We start from the raw sequence: 17353 nt of genomic DNA, 5'->3' as shown, positions 1-17353 counted from the left end.
ACTCTAATAATAGTGATAGTGTGTATTTTTTGCCTCCTAGGTCTATCCGTGGTAAACCACCTCGTCAATATGAACCAAGTTTAGATGTTAAGTCTAAGTATGCCATAGCTAACTTTGTATCCACCCATCGGTTATCCAAATCCCATGCTTCATTTGTGAATCAAATATCCTCTATATGTGTTCCCAATAAAGTGCAGGATGCTCTCAAGGATCCTAAATGGTGTCAAGTGATGAATGAAGAGATGGAGGCATTGAAGAAGAGTAATACTTGGGAGTTGGTGCCACCTCCACAAGGAAAGAGAGTTGTTGGATGTAGATGGGTGTTCACTATCAAACACAATGCAGATGGCTCCGTAAATAGATATAAGGCAAGACTTGCTGCAAAGGGATATACTCAAACATAAGGCGTGGATTATGAGGAGACCTTTACTCCAGTAGCAAAGATTAATATTGCTCCAGTGTTGATGTCTCTAGCAGCTAATCTAGATTGGCCTTTGCAACAGTTTGATGTGAAGAATGCCTTTTTACATGGAGAGCTATCTGAAGAAGTCTACATGGATCTACCACCAGGATATGAGGCAAGCACAAGAGGAAGATTTGTGTGTAAGTTGAATAAGTCCTTGTATGGACTCAAACAATCACCACGAGCTTGGTTTGGTAGATTCTCTCAAGCTATGCGTCGTTTTGGGTACAAACAGAGAAACTCTGACCATACATTGTTTCTGAAATGCCGTGAAGGTAAATTAACTGCCTTGATTATTTATGTTGATGATATGATAATTACTGGTGACAATTCAGAGGAGGTTGAAAGATTAAAAGACCTGCTTGCATCAGAGTTTGAGATGAAAGATCTTGGTGCTCTTAAATATTTTTTGGGGATTGAGGTCGCCAGGGGGAGTTTAGGAATTTTCTTGTGTCAGAGAAAATATGTGCTTGACTTGTTGACAGAGACAGGAATGGTAGGTTGTAGACCTGCTGGTACTTCTATTGAGCATAATCATAAACTGGCTGAGTACCCTAATCAAACTCTTACAGATAAGGCTCACTATCAGAGGTTAGTTGGCAGATTAATCTATCTCTCACAAACTCAGCCAGATATTGCATATGCAGTTATTGTTGTGAGTCAATTCATGCATAATCTAAGTGAAACTCATATGGAAGCTGTGATCCATATTCTAAGGTATTTAAAGTCTGCACCTGAAAAATGCTTGATGTTTTCAAAGCATAATCATCTGGATGTTAGTGGTTATACAGATGCAGACTAGGCAGGTTGTGTTACGGATAGAAAATCCAGTTCTGGTTACTTCACTTTTGGAGGTGGTAATCTTGTTACTTGGAGAAGTAAGAAACAAAAGGTTGTGGCCAGGTCGAGTGCTGAAGCAGAGTATAGAGGTATGGCTCATGAAGTTTGTGAGTTACTTTGGTTGAGAAATTTACTTCGTGATTTGGGATTTAAACCCAAACGAGCCATGGATTTGTATTGTGATAATAAGGCAGCGGTGGATATTGCTCACAACCTAGTACAACATGATAGAACTAAGCATGTTGAGGTTGACAGATATTTCATTAAAGAGAAGCTTGATGCTAAGTTTATCTCTTTTCCATTTGTCCACTCAGAAGAACAGTTGGCTGATGTTCTCACTAAGGTAGTATTGAGTAAGGCATTTCATGACTCACTTGACAAGTTGGGCATTCGTGATCTAAATGCGCTAACTTGAGGGGGAGTGTTAGCGTGAGTCATACTTACCTTATTTATGTAGATATTCTGTAATATTCTGTAATATCTGTAGTATTATTTGATTTACTACTTACCTTAGGAATAGTACTTGTCTTATTAAGCACAATTGTAATTTGTATATAATTCCTTCTTGTAAGGTGAATGGATATAGAATTATTCAGCCAAAATTGTCTCTTGTTTCTTGTTATATTTTGACTTGTAATAGAATTAAAGGGCCTCTAATGATGACTGAGTGAATGGGTCGGTAATGTAGTTGCATATTTGCACATTCGTATCAAGTAGCCTAGCAGAAATGATAACCTTTGTACTAACGTCATGCACATAAAAGGAAAGACAGCAAACTTGATTCAATCAGTGTTTGATTTAGGTGAAGCAAACTTTTGCACTACTTGTGTGTTAATCTGCGCTACTTTCTGCACATTAAGAAGGCCAACCATGTCCTGGTAACCAGTAAGGAGCGTTGCCAATTCCTCATCTGAATCAATCATTCGCTACAAGTTAGTATTGGCAGAAGAAAAAGAAAAAAGAACAAAAAAAGGGTAAGAATGCAAAGAACAATGTGAGAGCTTAGAGCAAGTTCACCCGTAGTCAAGAAATGTCAAGGTCGAAAAGTCAAGGCGTCGACCAGTCAAGTAACTGTTCACTGCCACTGGACATGGGTTTCCACCCGTTTTTTTTCTTGACCTGTCAAGACTGTTCATTTTCATTGTTCATTGATTTTTTAACGGTTCATTTTCACTGTTCATAATGTGTTTTAACTGTTTTATTTTTACTGTTCATTTTTGAAACGAACGTTATTTAGGAGGTCTCAAAAATTGAGATCGTCGATACCAGTTCGTGCATATGTAGAATGCAAAAATCGGAGTTCGTATGAATTAGTTATGATTTTTTGAAAATTTAAAATTTTTCTATAAATAGCAAAAATTTCTGGTCTTTTTTCATAAGGACAGATTTTTCCTCTTTTCTTCACTTTCACCCCTGAAACTCTCTCTTGTCTCTCCTCCGCATCTCCTCAGACCCGCCGGGTCCCGACAGACCAGACCCAAGTTTTCCGGCGCCATCGTGCGTCCTCCAACAGCGGACCCGAGTCGTACGGGCTCGCCTCGGCCTGCTCCTCCTCCCCACGGTGCTGCCTCACCTCACCACTCAACCCAGAAGGAGATCGAAGCCCTCCCACAGCCGTGCGACATTCCAGTTTTTCGGCATCCTCTCGACGACTGGGGCAGACGCGGTCTACTTGCTGGTGCTTCTTCATTCGTGCGTCGCCTCCACGCGTCCTCTCCTCCGCGTCTCTCTCTGCTTGTCTATCGCTGACGTCTCCTTCGACTGGTCATAATTTTAGTCAAGGCTTTGCCCTTTTTCTTTGACTCGGTCAAGAAATGCCAGATATTGGCTGGTCAAGGAAGGCCCGGTGGAAGCACGTTTTAGTGTTTGGTTGGTCACCACCTCACCAAATCTAGCTGGTGACCAGTCAAAAACAAACCGGTGGGCTTGCTCTTATATAAACCTGGAATTGCTTTAACTGACAGCATGGTGTCTGACATATGCTGCCATCTTATAGAGGAGGATGATGAAAAAAGACTAGGCGGAAATGTCACAATAGCAACTGCATTTGAAGATTGTAGCATGCTTTTTAGAGATCTAAGGAAGGAAAGCATGTCCCATTCCTGCAATGCGTATCAACTATATTATGCTTGATTCAGTAATACAATATATTGATTTGAGTAAGGAAAAGACATACACAATCCATATGAATCACCAAAACAGTAGAGAAAAGAATAAGAGGCAGCTGCAAAGCAAAGACTCAGAATAACAGTTGAAGACCAACTAACAATTGCCACTCACCAGACTAGAATATCCACACTGTGGAGCATAGAATGATTGAGGCAATACGACCAACACAAGAAATGTTGCTGTCACTTCTGCAGAATAGTCAGAAGAAGGTTAAAAACATGATAGCATACACAAAAATAAAATTAAAGGATAAACGAAAAGAACACTAACCATTAGAACATTGCCACACCTATTCTTCTTCAGCTAGGATTAATAACATTGCCACCTAATATTTCTGCAGATTAAACATAATCAAATCAAACTGCTATACATTGCACAAAAAATACACATACAATATTTCCAATACTTTATTAGTTAGAAGATTACTGTCAAGGTCTGGAATCCCAAATGACACAAACATTGTCCCATTGGGTCCATGCTTGAGTCTTGGGATTTGAGGTGAGCTTGCACCCAAAAAACTGCGAGAGAAGCTACTCGTCCTAGTCTTGGTCGCAGCCATGGTTGCCAAAACACTCTCCAAACTCTCAATCAGTGCTTCCAACCAAAGACTGGAGCTATTTCCTGATTAACAGATACCCCGCAGCCAATTTGCAGTTGACCAAATTTACAATTGCCCTCATCCAATAACACAAGTAATAGCCAAAGAGCAAAAATTTGAAGCTCAAAACGACACACACAGAGACCATTTTCCAATACAAAGGCCGCAGACTTCAACCTTTAGTAACTCAGAACTTGTAACCCAGTCTGTCGCTCTATGGGTTCAGTGCTACTTTGGGGTTTTGCTGCGTCGTCGGGCAGCTCCGGCAGTTTCCCGAAATAAAACAGCCAGAAACACGTTAGTTGGGGTATTTTCTATAAACATTTGGGTTTCATGACCCACAAGTCCACAACAGCCAAGTCCTAGCGTCCGTCCACTGTAGAAGGCTACCATAACGGGATGATCAAGAGTGTGTTGATTATTTGATGTTCGATTTCAATGAAGTGTAGCAATTGAGCCTGACATTTGTTCTCTTTTCAACTCGGAACCTACACCGATCAACAAAGCCTAAATTGCATTGGACTTGAAGCTTGGATTCAAATTTACACTGATCAATATACGTTGACCCGCCCAGAAACTATTAAAATGTACTGAAAAAAAAATCATAAAACAAACTCCAGGCACCAAACTAAGTAACAAAACAAAGAGAACATAGATGAAATATAATGAAACCATACAAAACCTGGGTCTGCCTGATTGTTCATTTAAAATTGAGATCAAATAACCCAAAATACAAGAGTCTTGAATCATATCCCAAGAAACAAAATATGAGTACACATTATCATAGCAGAAAGATCTTCAAACCACTCCAACTCAGCAGTGCATCAATCCTGAAATAAGAAACATGAATTAGCACCACTCAAACTAGTTATCTCCCAATTATGTGCAAACACAATGACTAAATTACATAACCATTCACCAGGCAATGCTGATTGCAGCATCAATTCAATTGATACAAGATCAAAATTAAACTAAAATACTTACATATTTTATTGAAGGCAACAATGTCACAGCTCTGGACATATTCATTAATAGGCTCCACGGTAAGACGTTCTTCAATCAGAGAGTCCACAGAAACGAGGTCATCAACAATTGTAAGCATAATTGTCAACTTCTTTATGCCATACCCAACAGGTACTAGTTTAGCTGCATAATCAACAGAAGAGTAACCAAGTCAAGAACAGAAAGGGTTGAAATTAGCATAAACTAAGATTTGCTAAGTGGCTTCTCTAGCTAAATTATCCATATATGGGGTGGGGGTAGGAAACTTACATGCTCCCCAATGTAAGCCCTCAACCTCAATGCTCCTTACTGCCTCCTCAAGCTTTTTCATGTCTGTTTCATCGTCCCATGGCTTAATATCCAATAGAACTGATGACTTGCCAGCTGGTAACAGAATCAAAGAAGAATAAAGTTTGTTAAATAATTAAAATTAATAATAAGGAAGATGGAAACTAGTAACACAACCAAGCTGCAAGAGCACAAAACAAGATGGTAAACTCACACTCTTTCTTTTTGGTAGATGCCTTGACAGCAGCTGCACGTTCTTCGGCAGCCTTCTTCTCCTCTTCAGTCTCTTCACCAAACAGATCCACATCACTATCATCATCATCATCTTCAGCAGCAGAGGCCTGAGTATTGTACCATATTCCAACACATGAGTATAACAATTTTATCCAGATAGATTTCAAACAACGTAGGAAGCAAGTAAAATAGATAACACAAATAAATTTAAAAAAAATAAACGTCAGTAGATGAGAAATTGAATACTCGCCTTTGAATCACAAGCTGGAGGGGTGGCAACTGCTTCTGCTGTGATGGGAGCAGATCCCTCAATTTTGACACCACAACCTTCTCCAGAAACACCCCTACAACATCAGATGTCATTCAAACGCAAACTCAGAAGCTTATAGGATATTGATAAAAGAGAGGTAATAAAAAAAATCCAAACAGCAGAAAGCTTACGAAATCCTAAGAAGTGCAGCAATGTGGTTGTACCACCGAGACGCATTCACGTATTCAGCTGATGGAGGTTTGGACAGAGCAGCATGCACAGTGACATCATCCTTAGAAGCCTGATAGCCAGTGATGTAACTGCGAGTGAGCAAGTACTGGTCCAATTTCTTGAGGCCAGCAGCCGAGTTGATGTCATGGAATGCAACTGCCATTTGTAGGTATATATTTTTTTTTCTTTCAAATTTACCTGCAAGAAAGTACGTTTAGTTCAATTTTCATCCACCAATTAGCAACACAACAGAAAATTTGCAATATGAACTAATCACTACTCAGATAAAGAAGAAGAGAGCAAATACAGTGAACCGTTCCAATACTGAGAAATTAAGTTATGTTTTTCGAAGAAACAAAAACATAAAACTTTTCTTTTGTAAAAGAGAGAATTAGTATGTTCCTGTTTTACAGAATTAGCAGCTGGAAAAACAGATCCAGGACTAGTATGGATATTAGAACATAGCTTTCATCCATATATGAACAGTAAGACTCCCGATTAATTCAGTAAATCAAGAGATAATTAGACTACTGCAGATCTATGCTGATTAATTTTTCAAAACCAGAGCTCACTGCGATTCGAGGAGTAGATAGAACACAATTTTGAACGAGTCTCAAGCAATCAACCGTCGATAAGAATTGAACTGAAAACATTGAGAACTGAGTTTACAGAGCGAGCTTACCTTTGAAACGGACGAGAGAGCAGCTCAGTGGAGACGAGAGAGAGAAAGAGGTAGAGAGAAGGCTTCGGGTGCCTAGGGTTTCTGAGGTTCTTATACTCGCTGGGGTCGGTGGGGGGTATATTCGATATTCGAGTGAAATTTAAAATGGGCCGGGTTGACAGTTGGCCCAACATGACTTGACTTGACCCGTGTTGTTCTGGTTATTTGGACCATACGGCGAGTCGTCCATCAAATCCTTCGGTAGGTTGGTCGAGAAAGGAGAAGCAGAGCAGGGTGAGTCGTCGGAGGAGGAGGAATGCCGAAGAGAACAACGCACACGTACTCGAGCGAGGACGCAGCTCCGGATGGACCTGACTCTGATCTCTTCGTCTATTACTGCAAGCACTGTGGATCTCACCTCCTCATAACTGGTTTGTTCTCTCTTTCTCTGTGATTTTAATTTAGTTGGAGACCAGAAATTGAGATTGAGGGAGAGACTGAAGTTTGTGTGGTATAAGATACCCAGTTGCAGAAAATGCCCAAAAGGAAGACGGACAAAGCTTATGTGTTGGACAAGACCAAACACCTTGCAAGGCTCAACATTAGTGAGGGTGGAAAAGTTATACTCAAAAGGTACTTTTTAATCTTCATTTGTCATATCTCATAATATGCAATTTGTTTGTAGAATCAATGAGAGAAAAAATGGTTCCTAGTTGCCCATTTTACCTGCTCTCAGTTAAACAACTAAATCTTGAGATTGTCCTTGTGATAATTGCATATCTTGAAATCAATGGTTGCATTTTGTCCAGGGGTGAAGGGAAATTAGAGAAGCAGTTTCGAATGAACTGTGTTGGTTGCGAACTCTTTGTCTTCTATCGCTCAGAAGAAGATTTGGAAGGTGCTTCTTTGATTTATGTTGTTGACGGTGCTCTTAGCACAGTTGCTGCTGAAACCAATCCACAGGTATAACAAACATTATCAAGCTTCATTCTTAAAAAGGTTCCTCCTATGGTCATATTTAATCAAGAATAGTCATATTTGTTCTGAAAAATAAATGGAAAAGGGAGTTTATGTAGCATTATATCCTCCTTGCCATGCACCTTTTGGGTATAGCTTTTTGGTCAAGTACTTGGCAATTTGTCTCTATATGAGCATATCAATTCTAAGTGCCTTCTGCAATGTGATCAATTTTCTGTTCTTTCCATTCACATCTTCATTGCATCCAAATTTTATAGTTGTTTATTCTGAAATGTCATTTAGGATGCTCCTGTGCCGCCTTGCATATCACAAATAGATGGAGGACTTGTTCAAGTGGCTATTGAAGTAGAAGATCGTGCACAACGCTCAGCAATCACAAGTAAGGAAATTGTTTGATGCTTTTCTGCTTTTCTGTTATCATATTTAACATGCATTGCTTCGTAGTTTGAATGTTGATTATAAGCCATTCCCACATCCACCTCTTTTATCCTGGTTTTCTTTCATGGCAAATAGCTAGTACTAGTCCTTTCTGGCTCTTAAAGTTTTATGTCTTTTCTATAGACATGATAATGGTATCCAATTTGCTTGCCAAACTTGATTATAAGTTTGTCACACTTTGTTCTCTTATGTCAGGAGTAAATGCGGATGATGTTAGAGTTACTGTAGCTGCACCTGCAGCTCGAGGAGAAGCAAATAATGAACTTTTGGAATTTATGGGAAAAGTATAATTCTATCCTGGGCTGTTACATGTAAGACCTGGATTTTTTTGTTTAAAGTGTCAGTATAAACCTCAACACGTTGTTCTTTTTCACAGGTGTTGGGTCTTAGACTAAGCCAGATGACTCTTCAGAGAGGTTGGAATAACAAATCGAAACTTCTTGTGGTGAGTCAAACACTAAAGGAAACTCCTTCGAATAGCAAATTGAAACTCTCTCTCCTAACATTTGGGAATTGTTTCAGGTTGAAGATTTATCTGCTAGACAAGTATATGAGAAACTGCTGGAGGCTGTGCAACCTTGAAGCTGTACGATTCAAATGACAATTGTAATGAATGATTAATGTGTTAGCTGGACCTTCAGGGCTTCATATTATTTTGTGTTAGCTGTGATTGTTGTAGTGCAATGTGAAAATTCAGTGGTACAACCTGAGTCAATTTAATGATAACTCCCATTTATAATCAGGATTTGATCAATTGCATTACAGGAATGGTTGTGGTCTATGATGCAGTCGGTCAATGTGTTCAATATAGTTTTATTATTCTCGAGGAAACTTGTAACCCGGAAGAAGGGGCCATGGATAAAGTCATTATAAGCCATTGCACGGTCTTCAACCTATTAAACGGTCATCATATCCTTGCAATAGGAATCTATAATTAAAATTCGCTTCATTATATAAGACATTATACTTTTCTGGATATCTTTCACAACATAAAACGGTAAGTTGAAATTATATAGACAGTGCGGTGTGAGTATGCATGATCAAAAGGGATTTGTAATTTGGTACTGAATCTGCTTTTATTTAATCTGTTTTCAGAGTTACATGGTTGCACATGAACAATATGCAGTGTACATGAAATTATATTGAAGAAGCAAATGGGTTGAAGTGATCAACAGGCAAAACTACAAGTGGGTGAGCCATGGGCAAAGACATGCCCGCTCCAACTTCCATATTGACCCTACCCTCATTTCCATCTCCAATTTTCCAATCAATGCATTGAACCATGGCAGCAATTGAAGTATTCAACAAGATGGTTGCCAAATTTGAACCTGGGCACCTTCTCCTTCCCGATCCAAACGGGACATATTGAAAGTTATGTCCTCTACTTTCATTCTGATCAAGTTCTGATTCATATTTCTCTTTAGTGGAAACCAAGAACCTCTCTGGCCTAAACTCATCTGGATTGTCCCATAACTCTGGATCTCTCATTATTGCATACTGGTTGATTGCCACCGAAGTCTTTTCTGGTATATCAAACTCTTTTATTTTACAAGTTTCGCGGCTTTCTCTTGTCGACAAAGGAACTGGTGGGTGTAGTCTCAGTGTTTCTTTTATCACTGCCTGCAAGTAAGGGAGGTTTGCAACATCTGATTCCTCAACTAGTCTGCTACCAACAACTGTTTTCATCTCCTCCCTGACCTTGTTGAATATGTCTGGATGGTTTATGAGCTCAGCTACTCCCCATTGCATGGCCTCTGCTGTGGTAGCAGTGCCTCCAATGAAAAGATCCTAACATCATGGTAAAACATCCCAATTAATTTGACAGTGACAACAATGAGAAAAACTTTTAAATGCGGTTTGGGTAGAGCGAAAAAACTTATGCATGCAGCTGATCTAGCATGCTAAGTTGCTAACTGAAACTAGATAGTCATCTAAGCTTTGAAAGAGCAATGCCAGAGGCCACCACTTTAGAGTTGCATGCACGTAATTGATTTAATGATAGGTAATTGAGGACTCTGAATTTGAAGCACTGCTCTACCTCTTGATCGAAGCATTTTTATTAGAATTCAAAGTTCATCGTAGATAGGTAATTTTGTAATTGAGAACTTTGAAAGTGTGAATGAATTGCGGTGTGAGAAGGAAAAAGATTGAAATGACTTACAAGCAAGAAAGCCTTGACATGAGTTCTGGTGATCTGAACCTCAGCTTGATCATCCTGATATGCCTTCAATAGAATATCCATCAAATCCTTGTCTTCTCTATCCCAGCCCTCTCTCTCTGCTCTCTCTTCATGCTGCTTCAGCATCCCCTCTAAAAGCCTATCATACCCCATGGTCACATCTATGAGCTGCTTTCCATAAACCCAGAATCCCACTCTCTTCAGCGGACCCAACACATCCCCAAAACATACCTTTGCGGCCAGTTCAAATGATTCCTTCACCAACTCCCTGATTTTCTCAGCTTCATCACCATTCTCTGAGCAACTGGTGCTCATGGCCATCCTGCATGCAATTTATTAAATATTTATTATTAGTGTCCAAAAGCATAGCTTATAGTATTTGAGAGTGAAGAGCATGCCTGCATATACTGTTGTTTGTGAGCCTCATAAGCTCAGCACCCACATCAACCCTCTGTTTTCTCTCAGCACACTCCATCATCTTCTTCAAGAACCTTGCAATCTCTTCCTGCCGGATGGAACGTGACCGTTCAATCTGCTTGGGAGAGAGCAGTTCCGTCATGCAGAGCTTCTTCATGAACCTCCAGTAGTCACCATATGGGGTGGCAAAGAAACCCAAGTTTTTGTAGGGCAAGTCGTCTGCAAAAGCAAAGGAGGGTCGAGAAGCAAAAGTGAGGTCATGTGTTTTGAAGATTTCGGCGGCCATGGAGGCAGATGAAACTACGAGCATCCGAGAGGCGCCGAACCGGACGAGGAGGAGAGGGCCGTACTTGGTGGAGAGTTTGTGTAATGATTGGGATAAGGAGGAAGTGAGGAGGTGGAGGTGACCGATGACTGGTAGAGCCGGCGGGCTTGGAGGGTTGTTTGTGGATGGTTTGGTGAACAAGGATTTGATGAAGATGGTGGAGAGAAAACAGAGGACGGAGCAGAGGAGGTAGTACTGTAAATCAGTCATGGCTAACGAACAAGAACGTGATCAACTTCAGTGCAACATCACACTGCACTTGTATTAATAGTAAAAACAAAGGATGCTTTTCACTTGCTCACCTATACAGTTGGAGCAAAGTCATTCAGAATTCATGTCCTATATGTGTGTAATGTTCTAACAGCCTGAATTTTCATGTGATCAGGAGCGACGGTAATGCTAGGAGCTACCTTTATTTTAATATTAAGGTGTTTTGGTCTCCGAGTGATCAAGTGAACTGAACCGAATTACAGTCAAATTTTGGGGCCCCAAATATCTTACAGATTGATCGTGACACACTGCAGTTCATACAAGACAGGCTACTAGCTAGTAAAGTTCAAGTTGTCGGGTGGCTCTAGTCAAGCCCCCCAATATTGCCCAAGATTAAAACAGCACGTCAATTTTCATTGCAAGCATACTATAAGCTCGATCATGGACTAGGAGGAAAAAGGAAAAAGAAAAAAGCCAATACTGTTAAGAATTGAGTACATCCATCAAAATTCTACCTTTCAATTGTAAGAGTCAAATGTGACTGCTGCTACATATTATGACAAGCTAGGAGGATGGAAATGTAGTAATGACAGAGAAATCAATGTCATTGCAAATACTCCATTATTACACTAGCAATCTATTACAACACAAATCAAACTAAAACAGCGTACAGATCTCTAATCAAAGCAAAGTCTCAATAGACAGTCTCTTATCAACTAGATGTTACAAAATCAAAAGGATGGATTCCTATAACTCTAAAAGACAGACTTATTCCAGAACTAATACTCCCCAGCTCTATGCCTCAACTTCTATTTCATAATTGAACCTGCAACAAACAAAAAGAAACCAGATTGATCAGTTATACATTAATTTTCGGGACAATAGCATTATGTGCACAATGATATATAATGTCTAAACACTTCTTGGGTCAAATACCGGAGACAAAAGTGGGAGATAGGAGCTAGAAGAGATCAGTTACATGGTTCAAAGTTGGCATTGCACTTCTCCGGGAGCTGAATTGCCAAGTTGCGATCAACGCCAGAGATTGGAGGGCCATTGACGAGCACACAAAGGCAAGACTGGCCTAAAGTTCTAAGTGCAGTGCAGCAAGCCTCACTTGGTGGGATGGGGCTAAAAGGAACCACTGCTGGTCTACAAGGTATTAGCTGAATTAGTGATGAAAAGAATGTAACAGTACAAGTAGTGCTTTGACCATGCACCACCAAACCTGTCATCACTAACATAAGCACAAAAGTTGCAAGAACCTTAGAGCTTCTAGTGTGCCTCATCTTCGATTTGAACTGCGACTGACTAATTATGCTGAAATGTTAGAGAATGGGGATCTGAAATCGAATATATAGGAGATGATCGATGAGGTCCATGCACCACGCACTTCCATCCTACCCAGAGGTCACACCTATGATGCCATTATTCCCATCTCTGCTTCATATCTGATCTGTAAACGGAAACCGGACAAAAATACATTCGGTGTGCTAGTAGAGCAGTTGTTAAACATAACCTTCATGACCCTTTGAACTTTTCAAGTATTAGCAAATGAATATGTAAAGAACTAAAGATTGTTCAGCAACCCTCCAATACCTTTCAAAAGTGCCCAAAGTGATGGTCTAAAAGACTAAAGAGACTAACATTTGGACCTAACTAAACAAACCATGAATTTAGAACTTTCTCAGCATTTTAACTGATCTAACTCAAACATTGAATCAACCTTACTTAAGGAAGATGGCCTATCGGCATAGCCAACAATATACGTATAAATCTACAAAATTAGAGCTTAATACTCCACATGGACAAAAAGCATAATTTGAAAAACAAAATTGGCAGCTTGCTATTCTGTAAGCAAAAGTTCATAGAAATATCTGATTTATATCAATTAGGCATCTTTAGTTTTGAATCACAGCAAAATCTATGGCAAAGTACACCAATTTAAGATAAAAAGTCAACATAGAATCAACCAAGAAAGATCCAAACTTAGTTCATTGATAAATATCATTATGACAATTTAAGGATCCGTGAAGATCAATTTCTTCACTTAAATGTTTCATAGATATAAACACTGACTCAATACAATTTTGTAATCCATGCTTGTTCTACAATCACAGTTAATCAATTCAACCTCCTTTATTCCAACTCATGTCAATGTCATCCTGAAAGGCCTCCACACGATGCTGTTTGGATAACAAGTCCCTTTTACAAGTTCTCAAAGTTGTCCTTTGTTTCCTTTGAGATTGATTACGGAAAGCTCTTGTTCAACAAACTCCCCTGCATAGATGGGCGGATATTTACTCGCAAGTGGCGAATCGGCAAAGTGGCCTAAGGGCTTCAAGACAGCATCAGATGCTATGTGGCCAAACAACTACATGGCAAAAAAATGTCACACATAAGCACAAGAGGAACTTAGAACCTTTGTTTTTGTTTTTTCTTTGTATTAATCTGATTAATATACCAACTAAAAATAAAAGAGCAAAAAAGGTAACCATGACAATAATTACTGGATATACTCACAGTAGAAGATACTCTCCATAAGATGCGATTTTGCTCCCTTGCTAGTTTGATTGCATCAGTTGTCCTGTCTGTTACAACAACTTCATGCATTCCAGCTATGCAATCTCCACCAGTTAACCATTCTATCTGCACATTGAGTAATGTGTAAATACATCCAAGCATAATGATATATATATATATATATATATATATATATATATATCTGTGTGTGTGTGTGTGTAAGCACAAATCTCCATAGCCAACCAGCTTAACAGCTATAAAAAAATAAAAATAAAAAAAATAAAAAATCATATCACCTTGCAGTTAGACTGTTAGAGAACTCTTAAGCTTCAAAAGTGTGTTCTATTTTATTTTTTACCATAATATGTGCATAGCTTTTATTTTGGATCATCATTAAGCACAATTGTCGCAGATATTGTTACCTGCTTTCCAGTCTGAATAAGCAGACATCCAACAGGAACCTTCACTTCAACTTTTTGCCCATTTCTTAGCCAGATATTAAGCCCTGGGAATCTACTTCTGCCATGAATAGTTAAAAAGTTCAGGTCATAGTGATATCCTGCAAAGACAGTACCCTCTTGGCCATAACGCTGAAGGTCACTTCCAGTTGGAGCTAGAAGGTGTGGTCCCTGGGTTCAAAATATAAGGCGCTCAGAATAAAGTGTAAATCAGAATATTTGCAAATGGAAAAGAGAGTAATAAAATAAAGATAAAAGTAAAAAAGAAGATGAGGAAAGAGAAATAGAAGGTGAAGCAAGAATGGCTAGAACCATTTGACTTCAAACATCAGTCCAAGTTGGATGCATGAAGATACCGATGAAACAAAAAAGTTGATGCAGCAAAGCTTTGCTAGATACATGGAACTATGCAGTAGTTGGGTGAACAGAAACCAAAACAAAAGGATATAAACCATTACTGGCTGGCATTACGGAGCAACAGAAAAGTACAGAAAGGGCATTACAATGCAACTTATAATTGGGGACATCACAGTGAGTAAAGATAAGAAAGCGATGAATATACAAGATGAAATGAAAAATGTGATGGATATGACTATTACTGTCACAGGCTAGCCACCATGCTGCCTCACCATTAGTAATCAGTGTGGTACATGAAAACAAGATTCAGTTAACCATAAGTACAGTCAAACATACCCGCTGCATAAGGGAAGTGAATGCATCCTTTGGCAAACCAAATCCAATGGCAGCCATTTCAGCAACAGCCTGAGAAGAAGAAGAAGAAAGTTTAAAATTACACGAACCAAATGCAAGCAAGCATTTTTTTAGCAATGTGGCAAAATCAAGGCTCACCTCAATTGCCGAAATCATCTTGTACCCCCATGAATCCATGGTTTCTTTCCACTCAGGAAAACCCTCAGGTACAACTGGCTCCGCATTAAGTTCCTGTCACAAAAATAGGATCAATCACAATAAGCACAGCAAATGACACACTAGTCGAAAGCGGAATTTCGGAGAAGCAAGCAAAGAACACAAAATGGGGGGACCTGAAAGCGGGTTTTGGATGGTCTGGGACCGACTCTCCACATGTATCGCCATTTGCAATCAGGGCCCTTGGGAGTGGAAGGCTGCACTTGTTTCGGCATTTGCTTCAATTTCTCCTGCATTTCCTCATCAACCAGGCTTCTGGGCACTTCCACGCCCTCGGGAGTCACACCGACCTGCAATCACAGTTTGACGATTTCAAATTTTCTTGTACCAAAAATTAAAAATTAAAAAGAAAAAGAAAAAGAAAATGAAAAGAAATTTAGGAACCTGGTAATGCAATTGGGGCCTCTCGTGGAGTCGCTTGAAGTCGGAAGAAGAGGCGAAGTAGTTCTCCATCATATCGAGGAAGCGATCGTTGTCCTGGGCCGTACATCGGGGGTCCTTGACTAAGAGAGCTCCGGTTTCTCTGAGACTCCGACTGACCTCGCCGCACAGCTCCTTCAATTCCGATCCCGATTCCAAGTAGGGGCTCAGATCTATCACCGCCAGCTCCATTTTGCCCTTGATATTCCAGACTCCGACTTTTTCAGGGTTTTTGTTAACGTTTTTGGGATGGCGGGAGATTTTTTTTTTTCTTTTTTGCTTTTTTTCTGTTTCGGGATCTCACTCTCTCTCTCTCTCACCTCTCTCCCATTAATGGTGTTTGATTCGCTGTCACGCATATTACATTTGCCTTTTTTGTTTGTTTATATTTTGGGTTCCGTACACACAATATTCAGATCTCTCTCCTCCTGACACGTGGAATCTGGCAACAGCCGGCTACTCTACCATGTTGGCTTCTCGGAAAACATAACCAAAAGTGATATCTAATATCTTATTGGGATGGATCGATTGTATCTTGCAAGAGATTATACTTCGCTATCTAATTTAACCTTCAGATGATATGGGTCTCTCGAAGGCCGTTCTAAATTCTAGTAGAGTTGTTCCCAAACTTTGGTAATCCTAATCAAGTTTGGTCTCTCTGTCATTTCCAAAATGACCAAATCCTTGTCCTAGATGGATTAGAATTGAGGGTTCTTTTTAAAATTCTATATATACACGGAAGCCTCGATCTATAGGGAATACAGATCCATAACCGATAATGCAGGTGGTTCCTGATTATTGTCACGCTGCGGTGCAAAAACCGGAAGGCAACTTCAGAGGGTCTTTGGAGGAGGACAAGCTTCCAATCATATTGCAGTTCTACAAGTCAAGCATATTGCACAGAGGTGTCAGCGATCCGGGTGTTCTTGAAAGCCCCAGTACTTTACTAGAGCAAAGAGAGATTTGGGTAAAGTTTTCTCATTTCAAGCAACAATTATCCAATAACTACGACAGTAATAGGGAGTATGAAGCGCTCATCTCCGAGTCTCTTTCGAATATGGGTGTGCCCCAAGATGAGCATCCTGCTACTGTTCACAAGCTATTCCAGGCGGTTGAGGCCGCCGTCGACCCCGACCTCCCTGTTGTAGTGGGTGTGTTTGACACAACTCACCGCATCATTGGTGATGGGGATGGACATGAATCATGTAGGCCCAATTCGATTCCTGCGAGCAGATCATCAATCGAGGGTTTGGAGCCAGTGACACTCGATAGTGATATTATCACACGCTCGCCCTCCTGTGCTATTTGTTTGGAGGATTTTGAACAAGAACCCATTACTCGGTTGCCCTGCCGACACCATTTTCATGTACACTGCATTGTTCAATGCCTGGAGATCAGCCACATGTGTCCCCTCTGCCGATACCCAATGCCAACAGAAGAAGATTAAGCCCTGCTGTACCAATCAGTCCCCTGCTCAACCTGCCAAGATTAAGAGGTGCTCTGCTGCTGTCTCATCTATTACTAGTCCTGTAAATTAAAAACAAAAAAAGACGGTTTGGTTGCTACTAAACTAAAATGTATCATCTTTTATTATGTACCAAAAAACCAAAAAACCTTCAGAAGATATCCACAGAGTTTCCACAAGAAATATCATATCAAATTATTGATCTTCTTAGGACCGATGACCAAAATATCAAAAGTCCTGGAAATATACCCAATGGAGTTTGTTTAGTGCAAGCATG

The 17353-nt window shown here is 39.9% G+C and overlaps 6 protein-coding genes across 8 annotated transcripts; 2 read left to right on the top strand and 4 right to left on the bottom strand.

Annotated features, from left to right (window-relative positions):
- Positions 1-4699: 4699 nt before the first annotated feature.
- LOC112195051 (elongation factor 1-delta 1) lies at positions 4700-6872 on the bottom strand. Its single transcript, XM_024335382.2, has 7 exons — positions 6758-6872; positions 6036-6273; positions 5845-5938; positions 5575-5701; positions 5343-5456; positions 5055-5216; positions 4700-4900 (listed from the first exon to the last, which is right to left on the bottom strand). Coding segments are annotated over exons 2-7 (702 nt in total). The 5' UTR covers positions 6239-6273; positions 6758-6872; the 3' UTR covers positions 4700-4898.
- A 110-nt stretch (positions 6873-6982) lies between these two features.
- Positions 6983-8899, top strand: LOC112195056 (UPF0235 protein At5g63440). 2 transcript variants are annotated; one of them, XM_024335397.2, is made up of 7 exons: positions 6983-7167; positions 7255-7369; positions 7546-7699; positions 7997-8093; positions 8348-8436; positions 8529-8597; positions 8675-8899. In XM_024335397.2, exons 1-7 carry the CDS (start codon positions 7053-7055, stop codon positions 8732-8734), a joined length of 699 nt encoding a protein of 232 aa, XP_024191165.1. In that variant the 5' UTR covers positions 6983-7052; the 3' UTR covers positions 8735-8899. The 2 variants fall into 2 exon arrangements, with proteins under 2 accessions (XP_024191165.1, XP_024191174.1); XM_024335406.2 differs by having other exon boundaries at positions 7023-7167; positions 7263-7369.
- Positions 8900-9209: 310 nt separating this feature from the next.
- On the bottom strand, positions 9210-11469 carry LOC112195048 (cytochrome P450 705A12). Its single transcript, XM_024335373.2, has 3 exons — positions 10730-11469; positions 10314-10653; positions 9210-9940 (listed from the first exon to the last, which is right to left on the bottom strand). Exons 1-3 carry the CDS (start codon positions 11281-11283, stop codon positions 9290-9292), a joined length of 1545 nt encoding a protein of 514 aa, XP_024191141.1. The 5' UTR covers positions 11284-11469; the 3' UTR covers positions 9210-9289.
- Positions 11470-11864: 395 nt separating this feature from the next.
- Positions 11865-13101, bottom strand: LOC112182639 (protein LIM1). 2 transcript variants are annotated; one of them, XR_005804613.1, is made up of 2 exons: positions 12263-12404; positions 11865-12109 (listed from the first exon to the last, which is right to left on the bottom strand). XR_005804613.1 is itself a non-coding variant. In XM_024321150.2 (2 exons), exon 1 carries the CDS (start codon positions 12570-12572, stop codon positions 12255-12257), a length of 318 nt encoding a protein of 105 aa, XP_024176918.1. In that variant the 5' UTR covers positions 12573-13101; the 3' UTR covers positions 11865-12109; positions 12220-12254. The 2 variants fall into 2 exon arrangements, 1 of the variants encoding a protein (XP_024176918.1); XM_024321150.2 differs by having other exon boundaries at positions 12220-13101.
- Positions 13102-13251: 150 nt separating this feature from the next.
- On the bottom strand, positions 13252-15957 carry LOC112182638. Its single transcript, XM_024321148.2, has 7 exons — positions 15576-15957; positions 15308-15481; positions 15114-15206; positions 14958-15026; positions 14229-14435; positions 13807-13932; positions 13252-13657 (listed from the first exon to the last, which is right to left on the bottom strand). Exons 1-7 carry the CDS (start codon positions 15801-15803, stop codon positions 13502-13504), a joined length of 1053 nt encoding a protein of 350 aa, XP_024176916.1. The 5' UTR covers positions 15804-15957; the 3' UTR covers positions 13252-13501.
- Positions 15958-16389: 432 nt separating this feature from the next.
- LOC112191843 (E3 ubiquitin-protein ligase Praja-1) lies at positions 16390-17058 on the top strand. Its single transcript, XM_024331280.1, has one exon. The coding sequence runs from the start codon at positions 16390-16392 to the stop codon at positions 17056-17058; it is 669 nt and encodes a 222-aa protein (XP_024187048.1).
- The last annotated feature ends 295 nt before the right edge of the window (positions 17059-17353 follow it).

This window comes from Rosa chinensis, chromosome 1, assembly GCF_002994745.2.
Source record: "Rosa chinensis cultivar Old Blush chromosome 1, RchiOBHm-V2, whole genome shotgun sequence".
Taxonomy (NCBI): domain Eukaryota; kingdom Viridiplantae; phylum Streptophyta; class Magnoliopsida; order Rosales; family Rosaceae; genus Rosa; species Rosa chinensis.
Note: the sequence above shows the minus strand (reverse complement) of the source record. Positions and strands in the feature narration are given on the sequence as shown.